At 56.2% G+C, this 17,524-nt stretch overlaps 1 protein-coding gene across 3 annotated transcripts in view; it reads left to right on the top strand.

Annotated features, from left to right (window-relative positions):
- LOC123639278 (TRIO and F-actin binding protein) overlaps window positions 1-15,291 on the top strand; it is a 57,831-nt gene extending 42,540 nt beyond the window's left edge. For 2 of the 3 annotated variants that reach the window (XM_045552911.1, XM_045552912.1), the window contains 11 exons: window positions 95-184; window positions 546-655; window positions 2,189-2,714; window positions 3,435-3,545; window positions 9,078-9,225; window positions 10,924-11,026; window positions 11,580-11,739; window positions 11,810-11,917; window positions 12,814-12,900; window positions 13,757-13,920; window positions 14,545-15,291. In XM_045552911.1, coding sequence (XP_045408867.1) covers window positions 95-184; window positions 546-655; window positions 2,189-2,714; window positions 3,435-3,545; window positions 9,078-9,225; window positions 10,924-11,026; window positions 11,580-11,739; window positions 11,810-11,917; window positions 12,814-12,900; window positions 13,757-13,918 — 1,605 coding nt within the window. In that variant the 3' untranslated portion in view covers window positions 13,919-13,920; window positions 14,545-15,291. Of the gene's footprint in view, window positions 1-94; window positions 185-545; window positions 656-2,188; window positions 2,715-3,434; window positions 3,546-3,695; window positions 4,259-9,077; window positions 9,226-10,923; window positions 11,027-11,579; window positions 11,740-11,809; window positions 11,918-12,813; window positions 12,901-13,756; window positions 13,921-14,544 lie in introns of those variants that run through there. The other variant, XM_045552913.1, reaches the window with a different exon arrangement.
- The last annotated feature ends 2,233 nt before the right edge of the window (window positions 15,292-17,524 follow it).

Below are 17,524 nucleotides of genomic sequence, written 5' to 3'. Positions count from 1 at the left end.
AGCATCCCGAGAAGGGGCTAGGGTGGCCTGACTGGAGTCAGTGGAGTGGGTCTTCCGGGGCCCACACAGACCACGGTGGGTGCTCCTGCTCTAGGCCGATGAGCTGGATGGTGAGATTGACCTGCGTTCCTGCACGGATGTCACCGAGTTCGCGGTGCAGCGCAACTATGGATTCCAGATCCACGTGAGGCTGCGTGCAGGGAGCATGGGGGGCGAGGGAGGGGGACAGCATATCTGGAGGCCCCAGAGGAGGTTTTGGTGTTAAATGTGGCTCACCATTGAGACTGGCACCCTGTCACTCATTTGTCAGAGACCGTGTGCTCAAAGCCAGTCGGAAGCTCTGGTGCCAACATTAGCTTATCCGGGATGATCGTGGGGCTTTTCCCCAGGCTGTTGGAAGGGAGGTTTTGTGCTGGCTGCCCACTCTAGACTCAAGCCCTTAGATAACTTCCTGGGAAGGAAGGGCCACCCTCCCTGGGGTCCATGGTGGGAAGGAAGCCATGGGGCTGGTCATGTGGCAACCTACCCATGGGGTGGACTTGCAGACGAAGGACGCTGTATATACCTTGTCGGCCATGACCTCAGGCATCCGGCGGAACTGGATCGAGGCTCTGAGGAAGACTGTGCGTCCAGCTTCAGCCCCAGATGTCACCAAGTATGTGCTGAGCTGGACCAGGGCCTTGAGGGAGGCACTTACCTGTGCATCCCTGGGTGGGGTTCTGGGCACTCACCTGAGAGCTCTGTGGCTCTAACTTCTGGGCCTCAGTTTCTCTATCAACAAAATGGGAAGAGGGCAATGAGCATTCTTGGCATTCATGCAGAAATACATGGAGAATTTGAGGTTTGATCTGCCATGCCTGTATATCCCCCCACATCTTAGAAGACTGGGAAGGGTCCTTGGCTCCTTGGGGAAGATGCCTGTGGGTCAAAAGGCCCTGCTGGGTGGCTGTTCTGTCTCTGTGCCCTGGGGGTCATATCTAAGCTGGTGTCAGGGAGAGGGCTGCCTAGGTAGTCTGGCCTTGGTAAACACCCCTCCTGGGATGGGGAGTTCACTCCCTCTGGAGGCTGCCCTGGGTAGAGGGAGGCAGGAGGGCTGAGTTACCTATGGCAGAGCCCCCACACGTGTAAACCCCAAGATGCCCGTGGGGACCTGGGACTTGTAGCTGCTGGGCAGCAAGAACAGAGCGTGGTGTTGAAGTGGGTGAGCCGGAGGCCCCCAACCTGGCCACACCCTGGCTGTTCAGCCTTAGGCTGGTGGCCCGCCTGAGTTTCAGATTCCTCCTTTGTCACGTTGGCGTGTCATGTCTGTGCATGTGTGAGGATGTGCCTGGAGCCCTTTGTAAACCCTGAAGTCCTGTGCAGTGGGACTTATTTAGTATATAGCTTGGCTGTTTTATCAAAGAAGCTCCAGACATGATGGCTTAAACGAGACAGATGTTTATTTCTTCCTCTGGGGAACAGTCCCCAGGTATGCAGTCCAGGCCTGGTGGGACAGCTCTGTGGCTCTCAGCTCACAGTGTGGCCAGAGGGGACTGCTTAGGTTCTCATGGAGTCCCAGCCCTTTAAAGAGAGCCGCCTGCCATGCCCACTGGGCAGGATGTAGTCAGGTGGCCACACGTGGCTGCAGGGGATGCTGGGAAGTGTAGTTCTCGGCTGGGTGACCACATACCCAGCAATGGCTGAGGAAGGAGAGGAGAACTGTCATAGTTGTTCCGTCTCAGCAACTGGTGCTCTGTGCACCCAGAGGTGGCTGTCCTCAGCTCCTCAGCAGTGATTCCACTGTGAGCCCGCGATTCCACTGTGAGCCTCCTGAACCCCGGGCGCCATCTCTGACACATTGAACTCATTGATCACCTTTTGTAAAGGGCCTCTTGGTTGCTTTCCACATCCACCCACCTAGTCCTCACATCCACCCTGTGAGGTGTGGTCCCATATTACAGATGAGGAAACTGAGGCTCAGAGAGGGCAAAGGAAGCCAGATACCCTGGTCCCTCTGCTGGTGGGTGGTGGAGCTGGGATGTTCCCAGGGTCTGCTAATGATGGAGCTTGAGTTCTCAAACTCTAGGTTGGGCTGCTTCCTCCCCGGGCTCTGTCGCTAGCCCCTGGCACCTGGATGGTGCTCCGGAAGTGCTCACTGTGGGGCTGATCAGGCAAGGTCCTGCTTGACGTGACTCTGCTGGTGCCCTAGGCTCTCGGACTGTAATAAGGAGAACACGCTGCACAGCTACGGCACCCAGAAGGGCCCCCTGAAGGCGGGGGAGCAACGGACGTGCTCTGAGGTCATCGGCCGGGGCAGCCCTCGGAAGGCAGATGGGCAGCGGCAGTCCTTGGACTACGTGGAGCTCTCCCCACTGACCCAGGGCTCCCCGCAGCGGGCCCGCACCCCAGCCCGCGTTCCTGACCGCCCGGCCAAGCAGGAGGAGCTGGAGCGGGACCTGGCCCAGCGCTCTGAGGAGCGGCGCAAGTGGTTTGAGGCCACAGACAGCAGGGCCCCCGAGGTTCCCGCTGGTGAGGGGCCACGCCGAGGTCTGGGCGCCCCCCTCACCGAGGACCAGCAGAGCCGGCTCAGCGAGGAGATAGAGAAGAAGTGGCAGGAGCTGGAGAAGCTGCCCCTGCGGGAGAACAAGCGGGTGCCACTCACTGCCCTGCTCAACCAAAGTCGCGGGGAGCGCCGGGGGCCCTCGAGTGACAGCCACGAGGCACTGGAAAAGGAGGTAGGTACAGCAGCTGTCCTCTCTGGGAGGCCCTTTGCCCACCAACACCCCTCCAATACCTGGATTCATGCTCTGGCATTTGTCTTGTACACCTACAGTGATGGGGAGCTCACCCCTGAGCCACTGTCTGGCACCTCAGACTCCTTTTGAACTTGAATCTTCTTACCTGGACCTTGGTGTTTTGTTTTGTTTTGTTCTGTTCTTCTTAGTTCTGCCCTCAGCAGCCACAGAAAAGGGAAAAGGGGAAGAGAAGGGAGAGACCATTTACTGTGCACCTCCTACATGCCCAGCCTTGCCTAGGCCCTCTTTAACTACATTGACTCACGTAATCCTCACAACAGTCCCGTGATCCCATAGGGTAGACCTTGTCACAGTTCTCCTGATGGGAAAACTGAGGCTCTAAGCTGTTTCCCCTGCTACCTGTATAATGTGGTAAATACCTCTGACCGCGCTGTCTGTTCCCAACCCTGTCTAGTCTTCTCTGAGCCAGGGCTCTCCCAGGTCACTGACCTGGCCATCCCGGAAACAGCCAGATGTCCCCTGTACCTACATGTCTGCACCTGGGCTACTTGCCCTTCTCCAACCCGGGGCTGCTCCTAAGCATCCCGGGGAGCTGGGCTTGCATCCGTGTGGCGCCGGAAGCCTGTGGGCCCTCACTGCCTGCCACCGGCCCTCTCCCCGCTTCCAGGCCCCTCCTGACCTGGCCTCCTCCCCTCACAGGTGCAGTCTCTTCGGGCCCAGCTGGAGGCGTGGCGTCTCCGAGGGGAGGCTCCTCAGAATGCACCTAGATCCCTGGAGGACGGCCACATACCCCCGGGCTACATCTCCCAGGTAAGGCTGAGGAGCTGTTTTGTGGGGAATGGGGGCAGGTTTCTGGTTGCCGTGTTATCATAAAACAGCTCAATTTTGGGGAGCCCTTCTTGTGTGCTGGAACCTGTGTGAGGCATTTGACATGCATTGTTTCATTTAATCTCCCCACAGCTGGTGGGCATGATCACTGTGCCCATTTTACAGACAAGGCCACTGAGCTCTGAGAGGTTATGTGACTTGCCTGAGGTCACCCCGCCTGCAGGTGTCAGAGGTGGGATTTGAGCGTGGGTCCAGCTGACTGCAGAGCCTGTGTGTGAGTCCCCGTGTGACACTCTGCACTTGGACCCTTTCCTCTGAACCACCCTGGGGGAGTGGAGAGCCAGTGGTCCTGGGAGTTGCTCCCTATACACAGGGAAATTCTGCTCATACCTGCCAGGCCAAGGCCCTGAACAAGGAGGTCTGCAGCACACGGGAGCCTCCAATGGCGCTCAGGGAGCTCACCTCCTCCTAAGACAGCGGTTCTCGACCGGGGTGATTGTGTCCCCCTGGGGACATTTGGCTATGTCTGGAAACACTTGGTTGTCACAACTGGGACAATTAGCTCTCCAGAAAAATGTGTGTGTGTGTGTGTGTACACATATACTGAAATAAATTAATTATAAGTTTTGCTGATACAAAGGATGGTTAGTACACAATTTATAATTTACAAATAAAAAAAGCCTTTTTATTGTGAATTCCATATAGCAAATGGATCTTTCTCAGAATGCTTTCAGTGATTTTTTTTCCATACTCTAGTTAAAAACAGCTGTAGCTCTAACACCTGTACTGGTTGACGTTTTGTTTATGCCTATGAGTAAGATGAGAAGATGTATGTTGAAACTTGGTCAATGTTGTGAGCAACTTCTTTGCTGAATCAAATAACAGTTTTCTATTGAGAATATTCCTGCAATTTTGTTTTATTTACGATGTAATGGTTATAGATATGATACACTTTTAAGTTTAATCTCCATTATTAGCATTTTTTCATCCCTTGCTTAAGTCTAGGCAATGAACAGAACAATAAATCAAGCTCTGATCTGCAACATTTACCAATTTCCATGGTGTAAATACTCCCGCTAGCGTGGCCATTGAGCTATCACCATGAAGTCCCTGAGCACGGACTTGGGAAGAGATGGCACGCGATTCTATACATTTCCACCACACAGACACAATAGATGTGAATCACCTCAAGAACACATAGCATATAAAATTCAGTGAAATAATTAGGAAGTGATACATTTTGAGATCTATTACCTTGTTTATTTTTTTTTTCCTCTCAAACTACTGGCTCAAGCAATCCTTCTGCCTCAGCCTCCCGAGTAGCTGGGACTACAGGCACATGCCACCACACCCAGCTAATTTTTCTGTTTTTTGTAGAGATAGGGTTTTGCTCTTGCTCAGGCTGGTTTCAAACTCTGAGCTCTAGCAATCCTCCTGCCTCGGCCTCCCAGAGTATATCACTTTGTTTTTAATATAATTAATTTAAAGTATATAAATTTAATTTTTAATAATGGCCATGCATAATAACTGCTTCAAAAAGTTTATACAAATTTAACAATCAGCTGTCTACAGTCAGCAGGCTGAATGAAAAAAGAATGCTGGGATCCAGGCCCTGGGCAAGAGGAGCCTTCTAGAAGCTTCCAGGAGGAGGTCACAGGAGGGGCTTCTGGGAAGGCTTCCTGAAAGATGGTCGCTGAGCTGAGCAGGGCATGTGTGTAGGGTGTTGGCCGGGGTGTGAGGTGGAAGGCCCAGGGCCTCCAATGCCAAGCTGAGTTAGAATCTCATTCCACAGACTTTAGGGGGTTTGGGATCTGACAGTGACGTCAGGAAAGTGTATTGGAGTGGACAGGGGACTTAGGGCAAGGCCCAGGCAGAAGGAGCCAGGACAACAGCTGAAGGAGGGTGGAAGGTCAGGAGGTCTGGCGGGAGAATTTAGGACTCAGTCCCTGGGTCTGCAGGGGGGACGCTGCTGGGGCCTGTGGCTGGGGCTGCCACACAAGGCTACGGCTGGCTAGGGCTGAGTGGCAGATGGAGAGTTCAGCTGGAGGGAGATAGGGCAGGGGGGTTAGGGCCCGATGCTGGGGTGGGTGAGGGAGGGGCCGAGTTGTCAAAGCCTCCTCTGGGACAGAAGAGGGGGTTGGGCCCAACACCACAGCCTGAGGTGATGGGAAGACCTCAGAGGCCCCCAGCCAGGGGGCTTCCAGCTGTGCTGCCTCTGGGAAGCTCCCCGGCTGCTTTCTGGGTGGTGGGGCTGGGTGGGCCGATCACAGCCACCCAGACCTGAGTAGCTCCCTCCTTGTCCACTTTACTCTCAGAACCTGCTTTAGATTTCCTTCGGGAAAGGTTTCTGCCGCTAAGGTGAGGTTTGCAAAGCACTGCTCTGGCTTCTCAGCTTACAGGTGGGGAGACTGAGGCCCAGAGACGGGTATGGCATTTGAGCTATAGGCAGACGTGTGTCTGGAATCCAGGCTTCCTGGTCCCCAGGGGCCCCCATGGGATGCTCCAAAGGCTGTCATTTCTCTGTTAGGTTGGGGGACAGGGCAGGGGCAGCTGGGGGTTGGGAGGTGAGAAGGGACTAATTGGGAAGCAGAGCCAAAGACTGGGGTGTAGGAGTGACCCCACAGGTGGAGAGCAGAGAGCGTCAGAGAAGAGGAGCTGAGTCATCTGTGTCCCCCTCAGGCACAGGAGGAGGCAGCTGGAAACTCAGAGGACCTGGCCAGGTGACAGCTGGGAGAGATTGCCCAGCTGCTATCTCAGGCGGGTGGGCACCTCTCTTTGAGGGCGAGGTGGGGGGCTTGCCACTGCAGGACAGCTGTTGGGGGCTCTGGGGCTTTGCCCACTGGACTTCACGCCTCCTTCACTCCTATTGCAGTGGGGGCCATGTCAGAGGTGGCAGCCAGTGTTAGGACACCATGGGCACTCAGGAGGGTGGGTCAGAGAGCAGCACCTGGCCTTCTAGGAGCCCCACCTCTTGAGCTGGGTCCCCCTCTTACATCAGCCCTGCACCCCTGTTAGGTGTTGGGTCTGCCCGCCGGCCAGGCTGTTTGAAGAGCAGCAGCTCCCCGACCCCCCAATGTTGCCAGGCTTAGCACAGGCACGTGGTGGCTTCCCTTCTCCCTCGCTGCTCACTTCAGGGACTGCCCGTGCCCAGGGGGCTTCAGGGCTGCTCTTGTACGGCCTGTTTCACAGATGCTGACACGGAGCTCACAAAAGGCAGGAGCTTGTGCAGATTCACTCTGAGGTGCAGCCAGGACTAGGACCTAGTCTGTGTGACTCCAAAGCCAAGTTTTTTGTCCTAAGTGGGGGATATACAGAGGACAGGTGCAGAGGCCCAGTGGGCCAGACACCTCCACTGGGAACACCTGGCCCTTGCCCTCCCCCCAAGCTGGCCTGCTGCAGCCCGGGGCAGCTGCTGAAGCTCTGGGGGACACAGGATCCCTCCTCTGTGCCTCAGTGTCTTCCCTGGCTCTCCCCCTTCCCTTTTTAATGACCTTAAGCAGGTTTTTTGTTTTTTGTTTTTCTGAGACAGAGTCTCACTCTTTTGCCCTGGCTAGAGTGCCATGGCGTCAGCCTAGCTCACAGCAACCTCAAACTCCTGGATTCAAGCAATCCTTCTGCCTCAGCTTCCCGAGTAGCTGGGACTACAGGCATGTGCCACCATGCCCGGCTAATTTTTTTTATGTATATTTTTAGCTGTCCAAATCATTTCTTTCTATTTTTAGTAGAGACGGGGTCTCGCTCTTGCTCAGGCTGGTCTCAAACTCCTGACCTGGAGTGATCCTCCCGCCTCGGCCTCCCAGAGTGCTAGGATTACAGGCGTGAGCCACCACACCCGGCCAGAAGTTTTTTAATTATATAAAAATGTTTACATTTTCATAAATAATTCATACAAATTAAAAGATTAGAATGAACACATGCCCACTCCCTCTCCTGCTGGCTCCACCCCAGGAGTGACCTTGGTGACCATGGCTGCTTGTCTGTATTTGTTTCCTGTGGCAGCTGCAACAAATGACCACAGCTGTGTAAATAACACAGCTCTGTTACCTTACAGGTTTGTAGGGTAGAAGTCTAACGTGGCCTCACCAGGCTACAGTCGAGGCGTTGGCGGGCCGAGTCCCTGTGCAGGCTCTGCGTCGGCTGCGCTTCCTTGCCATCTGGTGGCCGCCCGCGTTCCTTGGCCCGTGGTCCCTTCCTTCATCTTGAGAGCCTGCAAAGGGGAAGTTGAGTCCTCCCTTCACATCTCTCTCATCTTTCTTTCCTGGTCACGCCTCCCTCAGACCCTTCCCTTCCGCCCTCTTTGCCCACTTTTAAGGACCCTTGTGATTACCTTGGGCTCACTGGATAATCCAGGATGATCTCCTGCTTTTAAGGTCAGCTGATTAGCAAACTAATTCCCCCTGCAGCCTGAATTCCCCTTTGCCACACCGTGACACAGTGGCAGATTCTGGGAAGAAGGCCGGGACGTCTGTGCTTTCATGTTCACACACTCGGACGTGCAGCTCTGTGTGGCGTTCCCACATGTGGGGTCGCTCCATGTGTGTTGTCAGAAGCCAGTCACCGCCTGTCTTTCCGGATGCCTTTCCGCAGCAGTCACACGGGCCGCTCTGTCTTTTAACAGCTGCCTGGGTCCTCTGTGAGGCCACATCATTTATTTAAAGGTTCCCCTGCTAGGCATGTAGGTTGTTTCCAGTTTTCATCTGTTACCATAGAGAATAGCCTTGTGCAAGAGTCTTTGTATACACGTGGCTTTCTGTGGGATCATTCCTAGGAGTGGAACTTCTAGGTCAAGGATGCAGTCATTAAAAATGCGATGATGCCACCAAACTGCCCCCCACTCCACACACAGTCATGGTGGGCGCTCCCAGCAGTGGGTATTATCAGTCTTTTATGTACTCGGCCATCTAGTCTTCTGTACCCCCTTTCCTACTGAGTCATCCATTTCAGCTCATTTACTGAGCACCTGCCCGAGTCGGGCCCTGACCTGGGCCCCGGGCACTGGGCTGGATCAGACGTTCCCTGTCCTCGGGGAACTTATGGTTTGGCAGAAGCAGGACCTTTGGAGGCAGGGAAGAGGCTGCCCAGAGACAGAGCTAGGAGAGGCATTGAAACTGGGCTGCAGGTGAAGTGAATTACCTGGGAAGAGAGTTGCCAAAGGAACATTCCAGGTAGTGGGAATAGCATTAGCTGATGCTTAGAGGTTTGAACATGCTGTGAATTGTTTTTTGTAACTATGAGGTTGCTTGGCAGACAAGGGCCGGGGATGGGGCCACAGGGTGGACCCTGGGAGCAGGAACTTGACCTACAGGATGGGGAGTCCCCACAGGGCTTGAGGCCTCGGTCTCGGTGAGGTTTGTGGATGGGGAGCGGTGGGGGTGGGAGCGGGGGTGGCCAGAGATGCTGGGGTCCAGGGAGAGGTAGTGCGCCTGCCCCTGACGTTTCCCGCCTGGAGCCTGGGAAGGGCCACTGTCCCAGGCACTGGGGGCAGCCTGTGACCTCCTGGCCTCTGGCCCACAGGAGGCGTGCGAGCGCAGCCTGGCAGAGATGGAGTCCTCGCACCAGCAGGTGATGGAGGAGCTGCAGCGGCACCACGAGCGGGAGCTGCAGCGGCTGCAGCAGGAGAAGGAGTGGCTCCTGGCCGAGGAGACAGCGGCCACGGCCTCAGGTGTGGACCCTGCGGTGTGGCACAGCGGGCTGGGCCACGAGCCTTCATGCGAGGCTCCTCCTTGCCGCCCTGGGGAGGATTTTCAGTAAGAGGCAGGGATCTCAGTGCCACATTTGGGGCAAGGGGTCAGGAGGAGGTTGGAAACCCCCAGAACTGGCCTCTGGCCCTACTTTAAAAAGGGAAAACTGAGGCATTAAAAGACTCCCTGCCACCATGGGTTGTGACTCCTCTCCTCAGGAGCCTGCAGCCACTGGGGAGTCTGCCTCAAGCCACACACTGGCCATGTGCTGGGGGAGAGCTACTGACCCGCCCTCACGGGAGTACCGTCTCCCTGGCACACGGCCAGACCTTCGGGACAGCGGGGGGACGGTGTGGGCACTGCCCAAGCCCACTGTGTGCCAGGCGCTGGGCTCACACGTTCCCCACGGCAGCACCGTTAGTCCTCCCAGTGCCCCAGGGAGTGGCCCCTTTTCACAGATAAGGAAACAGGTGCTCAGAGAGGTTAGTGACTTGTCCCAGATGGTGCAGCTTAGAGGTGGCAGAGCTGGAATTGGAGCCCAGAACACTGACTGCAAAGCTGTGCTTGGACCCCACCCTGGTCTCCGAAGCCAGCAACAGGAAATGCCTGAGATGGCGGACAAGTCCCACCCGCCCTCTGTCCACTGTGCTGTGTGCCGGGAGCATCCTAGGCCCCGCCGAGGGGCTTGCAGAGTAACAGGAATGGGTCACATGATGCGGAGCTCACAGCCTGCTGGTGCTATTGCCAAGTGCTTCATGCACTCACTGAGCCTGGGGCCAGTGGGTTTTGCATTTTAGGGAGACTGCCCAGCACAGGCTCCATTTATTAGACACCCCGTGGTCCTCAGCAGGGTCTGGGCTTTGCCCTGATCTAGCAGTGAAATTGATGAAAGTCACATTAGGTGGGAGAATAAAGATCATAAATAAATAGCCTCCTGTCTGCTCAGGTCAGGGATTGCCTCCAAAAGAGTGATGAGGAACTTCCAGTGTTCGGAGCTTTGGGATTTTGAAATTGTGGATAAAACTCTGGATGAAGCTTGTTTAGTCCTCACAACAACCTGTGTGGATGTGAAAAAAGCCTCAGTTCTTGGGGGCCCACAGTATAAGAAACAAGCCCAGCAGGAGCTAACGTTTGGGGATTTACTCGAAACCACGGCTTGTTCTAAGTGCTCCACACACATCTTCCAATAGCCCCGTGGAGGAAGGTGCTGCTGTTATCCCCATTTTCCAGATAAGGGACCTGCGGCACAAAGGGTTAAGTCACTTGTGCAGACTCACATAGATTGGTACTGACTGCAGAGCTCTTGGCCACGAGGCTGGGCGAGGCAGATGGGCCTTGTTCGAGAGCCCTCCAGGCCCTGCAGGGATGGTGCGCTGTGAGGGTCTTACCCAGAGATCACTAGCAACAGGAGGTACCAGTGCTCACTGAGGTGTTTCCCCAGCAGAGTTCAATACACAGGATTATCCTCCCTTGATTCGTAGGCTCAGAGAGGTTGAGCAACTTACCCAAAGCCACTCAGTTCATGACATAGCCTGAGCTGCTCTGGACTCCTGGTCCAGTGCTCTTTGCACACCACTCCCTGGTCCTGTCCCCACTGGTACACAGAGAGTCTCAGAGGAGGTGCATCTTGGTGCTGCTGACCCCTCTCCAGTCTCTCTGCCTCTCTGCCCTGCTTTCAGCCATCGAAGCCATGAAGAAAGCCTACCAGGAAGAGCTGAGCCGGGAGCTGAGCAAAACACGGAGCCTCCAGCAGGGCCCGGATGGCCTCCGGAAGCAGCACCAGTAAGATGGCGCCTGGGCCCCACTGCCTACTCATCTAATGAGTTGGGGAACTTTCCTGAGGCCCCTTGGCAGAGGATACATCACTTTGCCCCCAGCTGAGACCCCTCCTCCAGTCTCTTGGACAGCGAGGAGGGGACTCAGAAGGAGCAAGGCCTCAGCCAGACCCCCATACCAGTCCTCATAGACAGTTTTTTGGGCCCCTTCTTATCCCAGCTAGTCCTGGCCTATGCCCTGCTCTTCACCCCTGCAGTGTCCCCTAGAGCTGGGCTGCAGTGTCACTCTTGACCAGTAGGTGTCTCCCTGCCACTGAGCAGAGTTCTGGAATGTTGGCGCTACAGGGGCTTTAGAGATGGCTCCTCCAAGCCACCCTCTCAGAGAGGAGGCACCTGCAGCCCAGAGAGACTGTCACTGATTGGCAGCCCCACAACAGGCTGAAGGCAAAACTAGGGAAGGAACCCGGGAGTCCTGAGCGGCCTTGAGTCTGCCATGACCTGACTCCAGGCTTGGCAGGAGCCAGGGAGCCCATGCCGTCCTTCCTTCCTCCTCCGGGCAGGTCCGACGTGGAGGCGCTGAAGCGGGAGCTGCAGGTGCTGTCGGAGCAGTACTCCCAGAAGTGCCTGCAGATCGGGGCCCTGACGCGGCAGGCCGAGGAGCGTGAGCACACGCTGCGGCGCTGCCAGCAGGAGGGCCAGGAGCTGCTGCGCCACAACCAGGTGGGCCTGGCCCTGGGAGTGGAGCATGGGTGGGTCCCAGCATCCCTGCCTGACCTTCTCACCCTCCCAGGAGCTGCATGCCCGCCTGTCGGAGGAGATCGACCGGCTGCGCAGCTTCATCGCTTCCCAGGGCAACGGCTGTGGGCGCAGCAACGAGCGGAGCTCCTGCGAGCTGGAGGTAAGCCCCTAACAGGCTGCGTGTCACCTGTAGCGGGAAGCACCAGGTCTCCCAGGTGCTGGGCCACCCAGCTAAGCCAGAACACCTGCCGTGTGTCCAGCAGCCAGAGTCCCACCCTCCCATCTGGGTCCTGTCACCTACCTACTATGTGACCGTGGCATGTCACCCCCCTTTCGGAGCCCTGGTAGCTCATCTGTAAAATGGCATTAGCACCTCCCTTACTGGGAGAAGTTAGAGTGAGAAAATGACGGGGGAATGCCAGGATCACCCTAGTTTGTGCTTTTATTTCTTAAACACACTCACATCAGGTTTCACTCGGTATCTAGAGCTTCTATAAGCCCTGTCTGTCTGTTCACTCATCGAATCTTCCTAACAGCCCCACGCGTTAGATACTGTTACTGTCCCCATTTCACAGTTGAGGAAACTGAGACACAGGTGGTCAGTACCTTGCTGAGGGTTGCACAGCCGAGCTGGGATTTGAACCAGGCAGGCTGGCTCCAGTCTAAGCTTTTAAGCCTCCCCAGTCCTGGTGAATCTGTCTCCCTTGCCGTCAAGCCAGCGACACCTGGCCCTCAGGGTTGGGGAGGTCCCTCCTGCTCTGGGTTAAGCAAGGCCACAACACAGCCTCCTCTCGCCCCCTTCGGCCCCCGACGAGGGCCTGGTGCCGTGCTGGGGCTGGAGCAGCGCCAGCCGTCGGTGCCCCTCATGTGCTCCACACGGGGAGGGAGGGAGGGCAAGCGGAAGGATCAGAAGCGCTTGCTGGAGGAGTCTGCTAGGGAGGTAGAGGGTCTTGGTGCAGGCTGGGGCTGCTTTCTAGAGGCTCGTGGCAGGGAGAAGCCAGGGCACAGGGCGCTGTGGGCCTCTGGCCCTGGGTCAGCCTGTCCCCGTGACCCCAGGTGCTGCTGCGAGTGAAGGAGAATGAGCTTCAGTACCTGAAGAAGGAGGTGCAGTGCCTCCGGGACGAGCTGCAGACGATGCAGAAGGTAGGTCCCAGCTGCTGGGCGGGGGTGTCAGCAGGGTGGGGTGTCCGTCCTGTCATCCTGCGAGCGCCTGCTCTGCGCGGGCACCCTCCTCACCTCCGCACTTCTCAGGTGTCCAGTGCGTCTCCCGTGAGGTGTCATCATCCGCCTTTACCGACCAGGAAACGGAGGCTAAGAAAGGGGAAGTGACTTGCCCAGGGCCACACTCGCTTTTATTTATTCAGCATCATTTAATTACTTTATTATTATTGAGCACCTACAGTGTGCCAGGCACGGTGCTAGGTGCTGGGGACATAGCCGTGAACAAAACAGACCAAAATCGCTGCCGTGTGAGGGATTTTGCTTGCATCCCAGGGAGGAATAAGCCACGTTGCCAGGAGTTGGGAGGGCCAGATTGAGGCCCAGGGCTGAGTCCGTGGCCTGCCCGGGCCACCCTTGGCTGCCGCGTTCCTGCACTGGCGCCCTCTGCCAGTTCAGACCGGAAACGGGCGTGTGGGTAGCTCTGAGCGTGCTCGAGCTGGGACTGCGCACGCTGTGCTTGAAGAGCAGGCAGCAGGAGCTCACGGAAAGGTTGAGCGCGGGCCAGGCCGGCCTGGTTCCCATCCCAGCCATTCACTGCCCTGTAAACTTGGGCACGAGCTTCACCTCCTGCTCTCAGCTCTCAAACGGGATGAAAGTGACAGTGTAACCTGTGTCCCTGGGTAGTACCAGGAGGGGTGTGCCAGTGCCAGGGCCACCTGGGGGACTGAAATGTGGGGGCTGCTCAGCTGGCTGGCCAGGAGCAATGGAGGCTTGTGCCAGGTGGGCAGGTGGGGAGGGGGTGTCATCATTCCCTCATAGCCCCCTCCCCACCCCTCAGGATAAGCGCTTTGCCTCGGGAAAGTACCAGGATGTCTACGTGGAGCTGAACCACATCAAGACGCGATCGGAGCGGGAGATCGAGCAGCTGAAGGAGCACCTGCGCCTCGCCATGGCTGCCCTGCAAGAGAAGGAGTCGACGCGCAACAGCCTGGCTGAGTAGAGGTGGGTGCCGGGGTGCGGGTCCTCCAGGGTGCGTGGGGGGTGAAGCTGAGGGGACCCCAGGCCTCGATGTGTGAGCTCACAGCTCACCCACACCTGACTCAGTCGGCCACCTGGACCATGGCACTTCCTTCTCCTGGCCTCCGTTTCCCTTCCGTAAGTGGGACGATGGCACCAGCAACACGGGCTTGTCGAGGAGACCCAGCCAGACCGGGGCAGAGGCTGCCGATCAGCTTGAGCACGTTCCCTCGGAGGTGGGAGCGCAGCCTAGATCCCCAGCCTGACTCTGAATAGTTGACACCCCTCCTGGTGGCAGATCCAGGGGCACGTGGCTGAGCTCACAGCGTTCCTCTCTCCGAGTGTCACCCCTCGGACATCACTCCTCAAGGCCGAGACTGTGCAGGTGTTCTTGATTTAGCAGGGCTTACTAATGCCATGTCCACCAGAGTGTCCTTTTTCTGACAAGTCCTTGTGACTCCCTAAGGTGCCCAAGCAAGGCCACCCTGTGGGCGAGGCTGTCTGGGGAGAAACCCAGAGGAGCAGACCTGGCTCAGCCGTCGGGGCTGGGAGGAGGCTAAGGACCCACTTGCCACCGTGGCCTCAGCCCGGCCCGCCCGTGTCTTCCAGGTTCTCATGGTCCGCCCAGCTGCACACCCGCCAGCGCGGGAGGACCTGCGCCCTCCCTCCCTGCTGGATGGACGTCGGAAGCCAAGCTTTCCCCCACCCTCCGTGGGCCACATGTTCACTCGCACCCACCACACACACACACACACACACACACACACACACACACACACACACACACGTATGTACACACACACACAGAGACACGTATGTACACACACACACACACACACACTGCATATCTGAGCGCGCCCCTCGCACTGGGTCTTACCTTGCACCTTCTTCAGGATTTTATATGTGAAGAGATTTTTATATAGATTTTTTTCCTTTTTTTTTTTCCAAAACACTTTATACTTTAAAAGAAAAAGCAATTTCCGCTGGCCATGTGCCTCCAGCCCTGGCTCCTGCTCTGTCTCCAGCCACCTCCCGCTTGGGCTTCGGGGCTGGTGGCCCATCCCCAAGGGTCTAGCAGGGGCCCAGGCAGGGCCATGGTGGGTTGTCTCCGATGGGGAGAGGCAGGGAGCCAGCCACCCTCTTCCTCCCCTACCTCCTACTAACACTTCCGCCCTGAATGGACTCATACCCTGGGACTCTGGACAGAGGGACAGATGGACAGAGGGAGCCAGCAGCTGTACCCACGGCCCCACCTCTGAGGAGGGCGTGCTGGGCCTGGAACTCCTGGAGCCACCCATGAAGGCACTTCTCTCCTGTCCCATGAACCTTCCTAACTTAATAAAATGTTCCAGCAGCCCTGGTGTCCTGGATGGCTGGGCAGAACGAGCATGGAGATTGGGGTTTCTTAAAGTGGCTTCCACCCCCCACCAGCACCCCACGCTTCCTGAGGCAGTGGCATCAGGAGGGCAGCGTTGAGAATCCGATTCCCCCATGAGGTGAGGACTTTGACGGTGCGGGTGTGGCTTGCAGGCCGGCAGCAGCAGCAGGGAATGTGTTAGAAATATGAACCCCGCCACCTGACCTACTGAATCAGAGTCTGCATTTTAATAGGGCCCCCGATGATTCACATAAACCAGCTAATTTTTAAATTTTTTGTAGAGACGGGGTCTCGCTATATTGCCAGGCTAGTCTTGAACTCCTGGCATCAAGCAATCCTCCTGACTTGGCCCCCTAAAGTGATTGGATTACAGGTGTGAGCCAATGTGCCCAGCTGTCAGTCCTTTTCATTTGAGCTATTCTAATCGTGGGGAGGGTCACGTGGGGCTGGGAAGCGGCCACATCCCACTGCTCCCAGAAGGCTGTGAGAACTGAGGAAACCCCGATCCAGCCTGCGGGCTGAAGAGTGCCTTTTGGAGGTAGCGTTGAAATACAACTTTCCTGGATGGAAAGATCAGGAAGGGCACTCCAAGCACAGGCAGCAGCAGGAGCAAATGTCCTGTAAATATACCTGGCGTATTTAGGGAAGACGCACAGGAGAGGGACCTCATGGAGAGTGGGGAAGTGAATCCCATTCCCTTGCCAGCGATTGGTTCAGGAACGGGCACAGGGTGACTTCCAGCCAGTGAGATGCGAGGGGAGGTCTTGGCTGGGGGCGGAAGGGTCTCTGGGGAAGGTCTTGCTTTTAAAAGGGGGCACAAGGAGGGGAGGCCTCTCCTGGCCTTTCTGCCATCTTGCCTCATGGGTATGCTGCGACTGGCAGAGCAGAAGGGAGGAAGAGCCAGGACCCCTGAGCCATCCAGTCACCAGGCCTTGGCACTACTCGGGACTGCTTTTCTTGGGAGGTAAGGAGCAGCTCTGAGCCACTCAGAGGTGGTGTCTGGCAGCCCTGGCATCCGGAGAGTTGAGTCCAGAGCCTGCGCCCACCCTCACCATCTCACAGTCCTCCTGGGCAGCCCTTGATCCCACCCTCTGCCTCTGTCCTGGCTCAGCCTGACTCGGGGCCCCCATCTCGCACCCCGATAATGGCAATGTCCTCCCCACGGGCCTCCCTCCCACCCCATGCCCTTCTCAGGGCTGCCTGGGGGAGCCAACATCAACACCAGGCCAGCTATGGAAAGGGGCCCCAATGATGGGATCTCATCGCCACTATTACAATAGCTCAAATTAGAAAGACTGACAGTACCGAGTGTTGGCGAGGATACTGAGAACTGGAATTCTCACGCACTGCTGGTGGGAGTGTACTTTGCACAGCCACGTGGGAAACTGTTTGGCAGATTCTTACAACGTTAAACATCCATCTACCCCATGGCCTAACATTTCCACTCCTGCGAACGCACCCAAGAGAAATGAGTGCTTAAGTCCACAACGATTAGTGCAATAATACTCCTATCAACCTTATGCACAGTAGCCCAAATCTGGAAACAGTACAATTGTCCATCAACAGAATGAATAAATAAATTGTGGTATATTCATACATTACTATACAGCAATTAAAAAAATTACTGCTACACATAAAATACAGATGAATCTTCTAGACATAACATTCAGCAAAAGACGTCAGCCACAGAGGAACACATGCTGTATGATTCCACTTACGTGCATTCAAAAATAGGCAAAACTCACTATGGTGATGGTCATGGGTACCTCTGGGCTGATGGGGGCATTGACTGGCAGTGGGCTAAAAGGAACTTTCTGGTGTGAAAATGTTCTATATCTTGATCTGGGTGGTCACGTGGGTATGTACACATGTAAACATTCACCATGCTGGACACTTAGGATTTGTGCATTTTACTGTGTGCGAATCATGTCTCAATAGAAAAAACCCCCCTGCTTTACAAAAGAATAAGGGTTCCAGCAGGTGCCCAGGCCAAGCGCCACCTGGGGAACACCCCAGTTACTTAAGTCACACAGGGAATTTGGCTAAAACCACACGATTTGGCTGCAAAGTCTGGTCAACCCCCTTGGGCAGCCAGTATCAGGCAAACCTGCCGAGTTCAGACCCCCGCTGCTGCCTCCAGCTGGCTACGTGAACCTTGCTGAGTCACCTCTCTCTGGGCTTTATTTCCCATCTGTTAAATGGGAACGATAA

Source organism: Lemur catta, chromosome 6 (assembly GCF_020740605.2).
Source record: "Lemur catta isolate mLemCat1 chromosome 6, mLemCat1.pri, whole genome shotgun sequence".
NCBI classification, from domain to species: Eukaryota; Metazoa; Chordata; class Mammalia; order Primates; family Lemuridae; genus Lemur; species Lemur catta.
The sequence above is the reverse complement of the archived record's forward strand: the minus strand, read 5'-3'. Positions and strand labels throughout refer to the sequence as shown.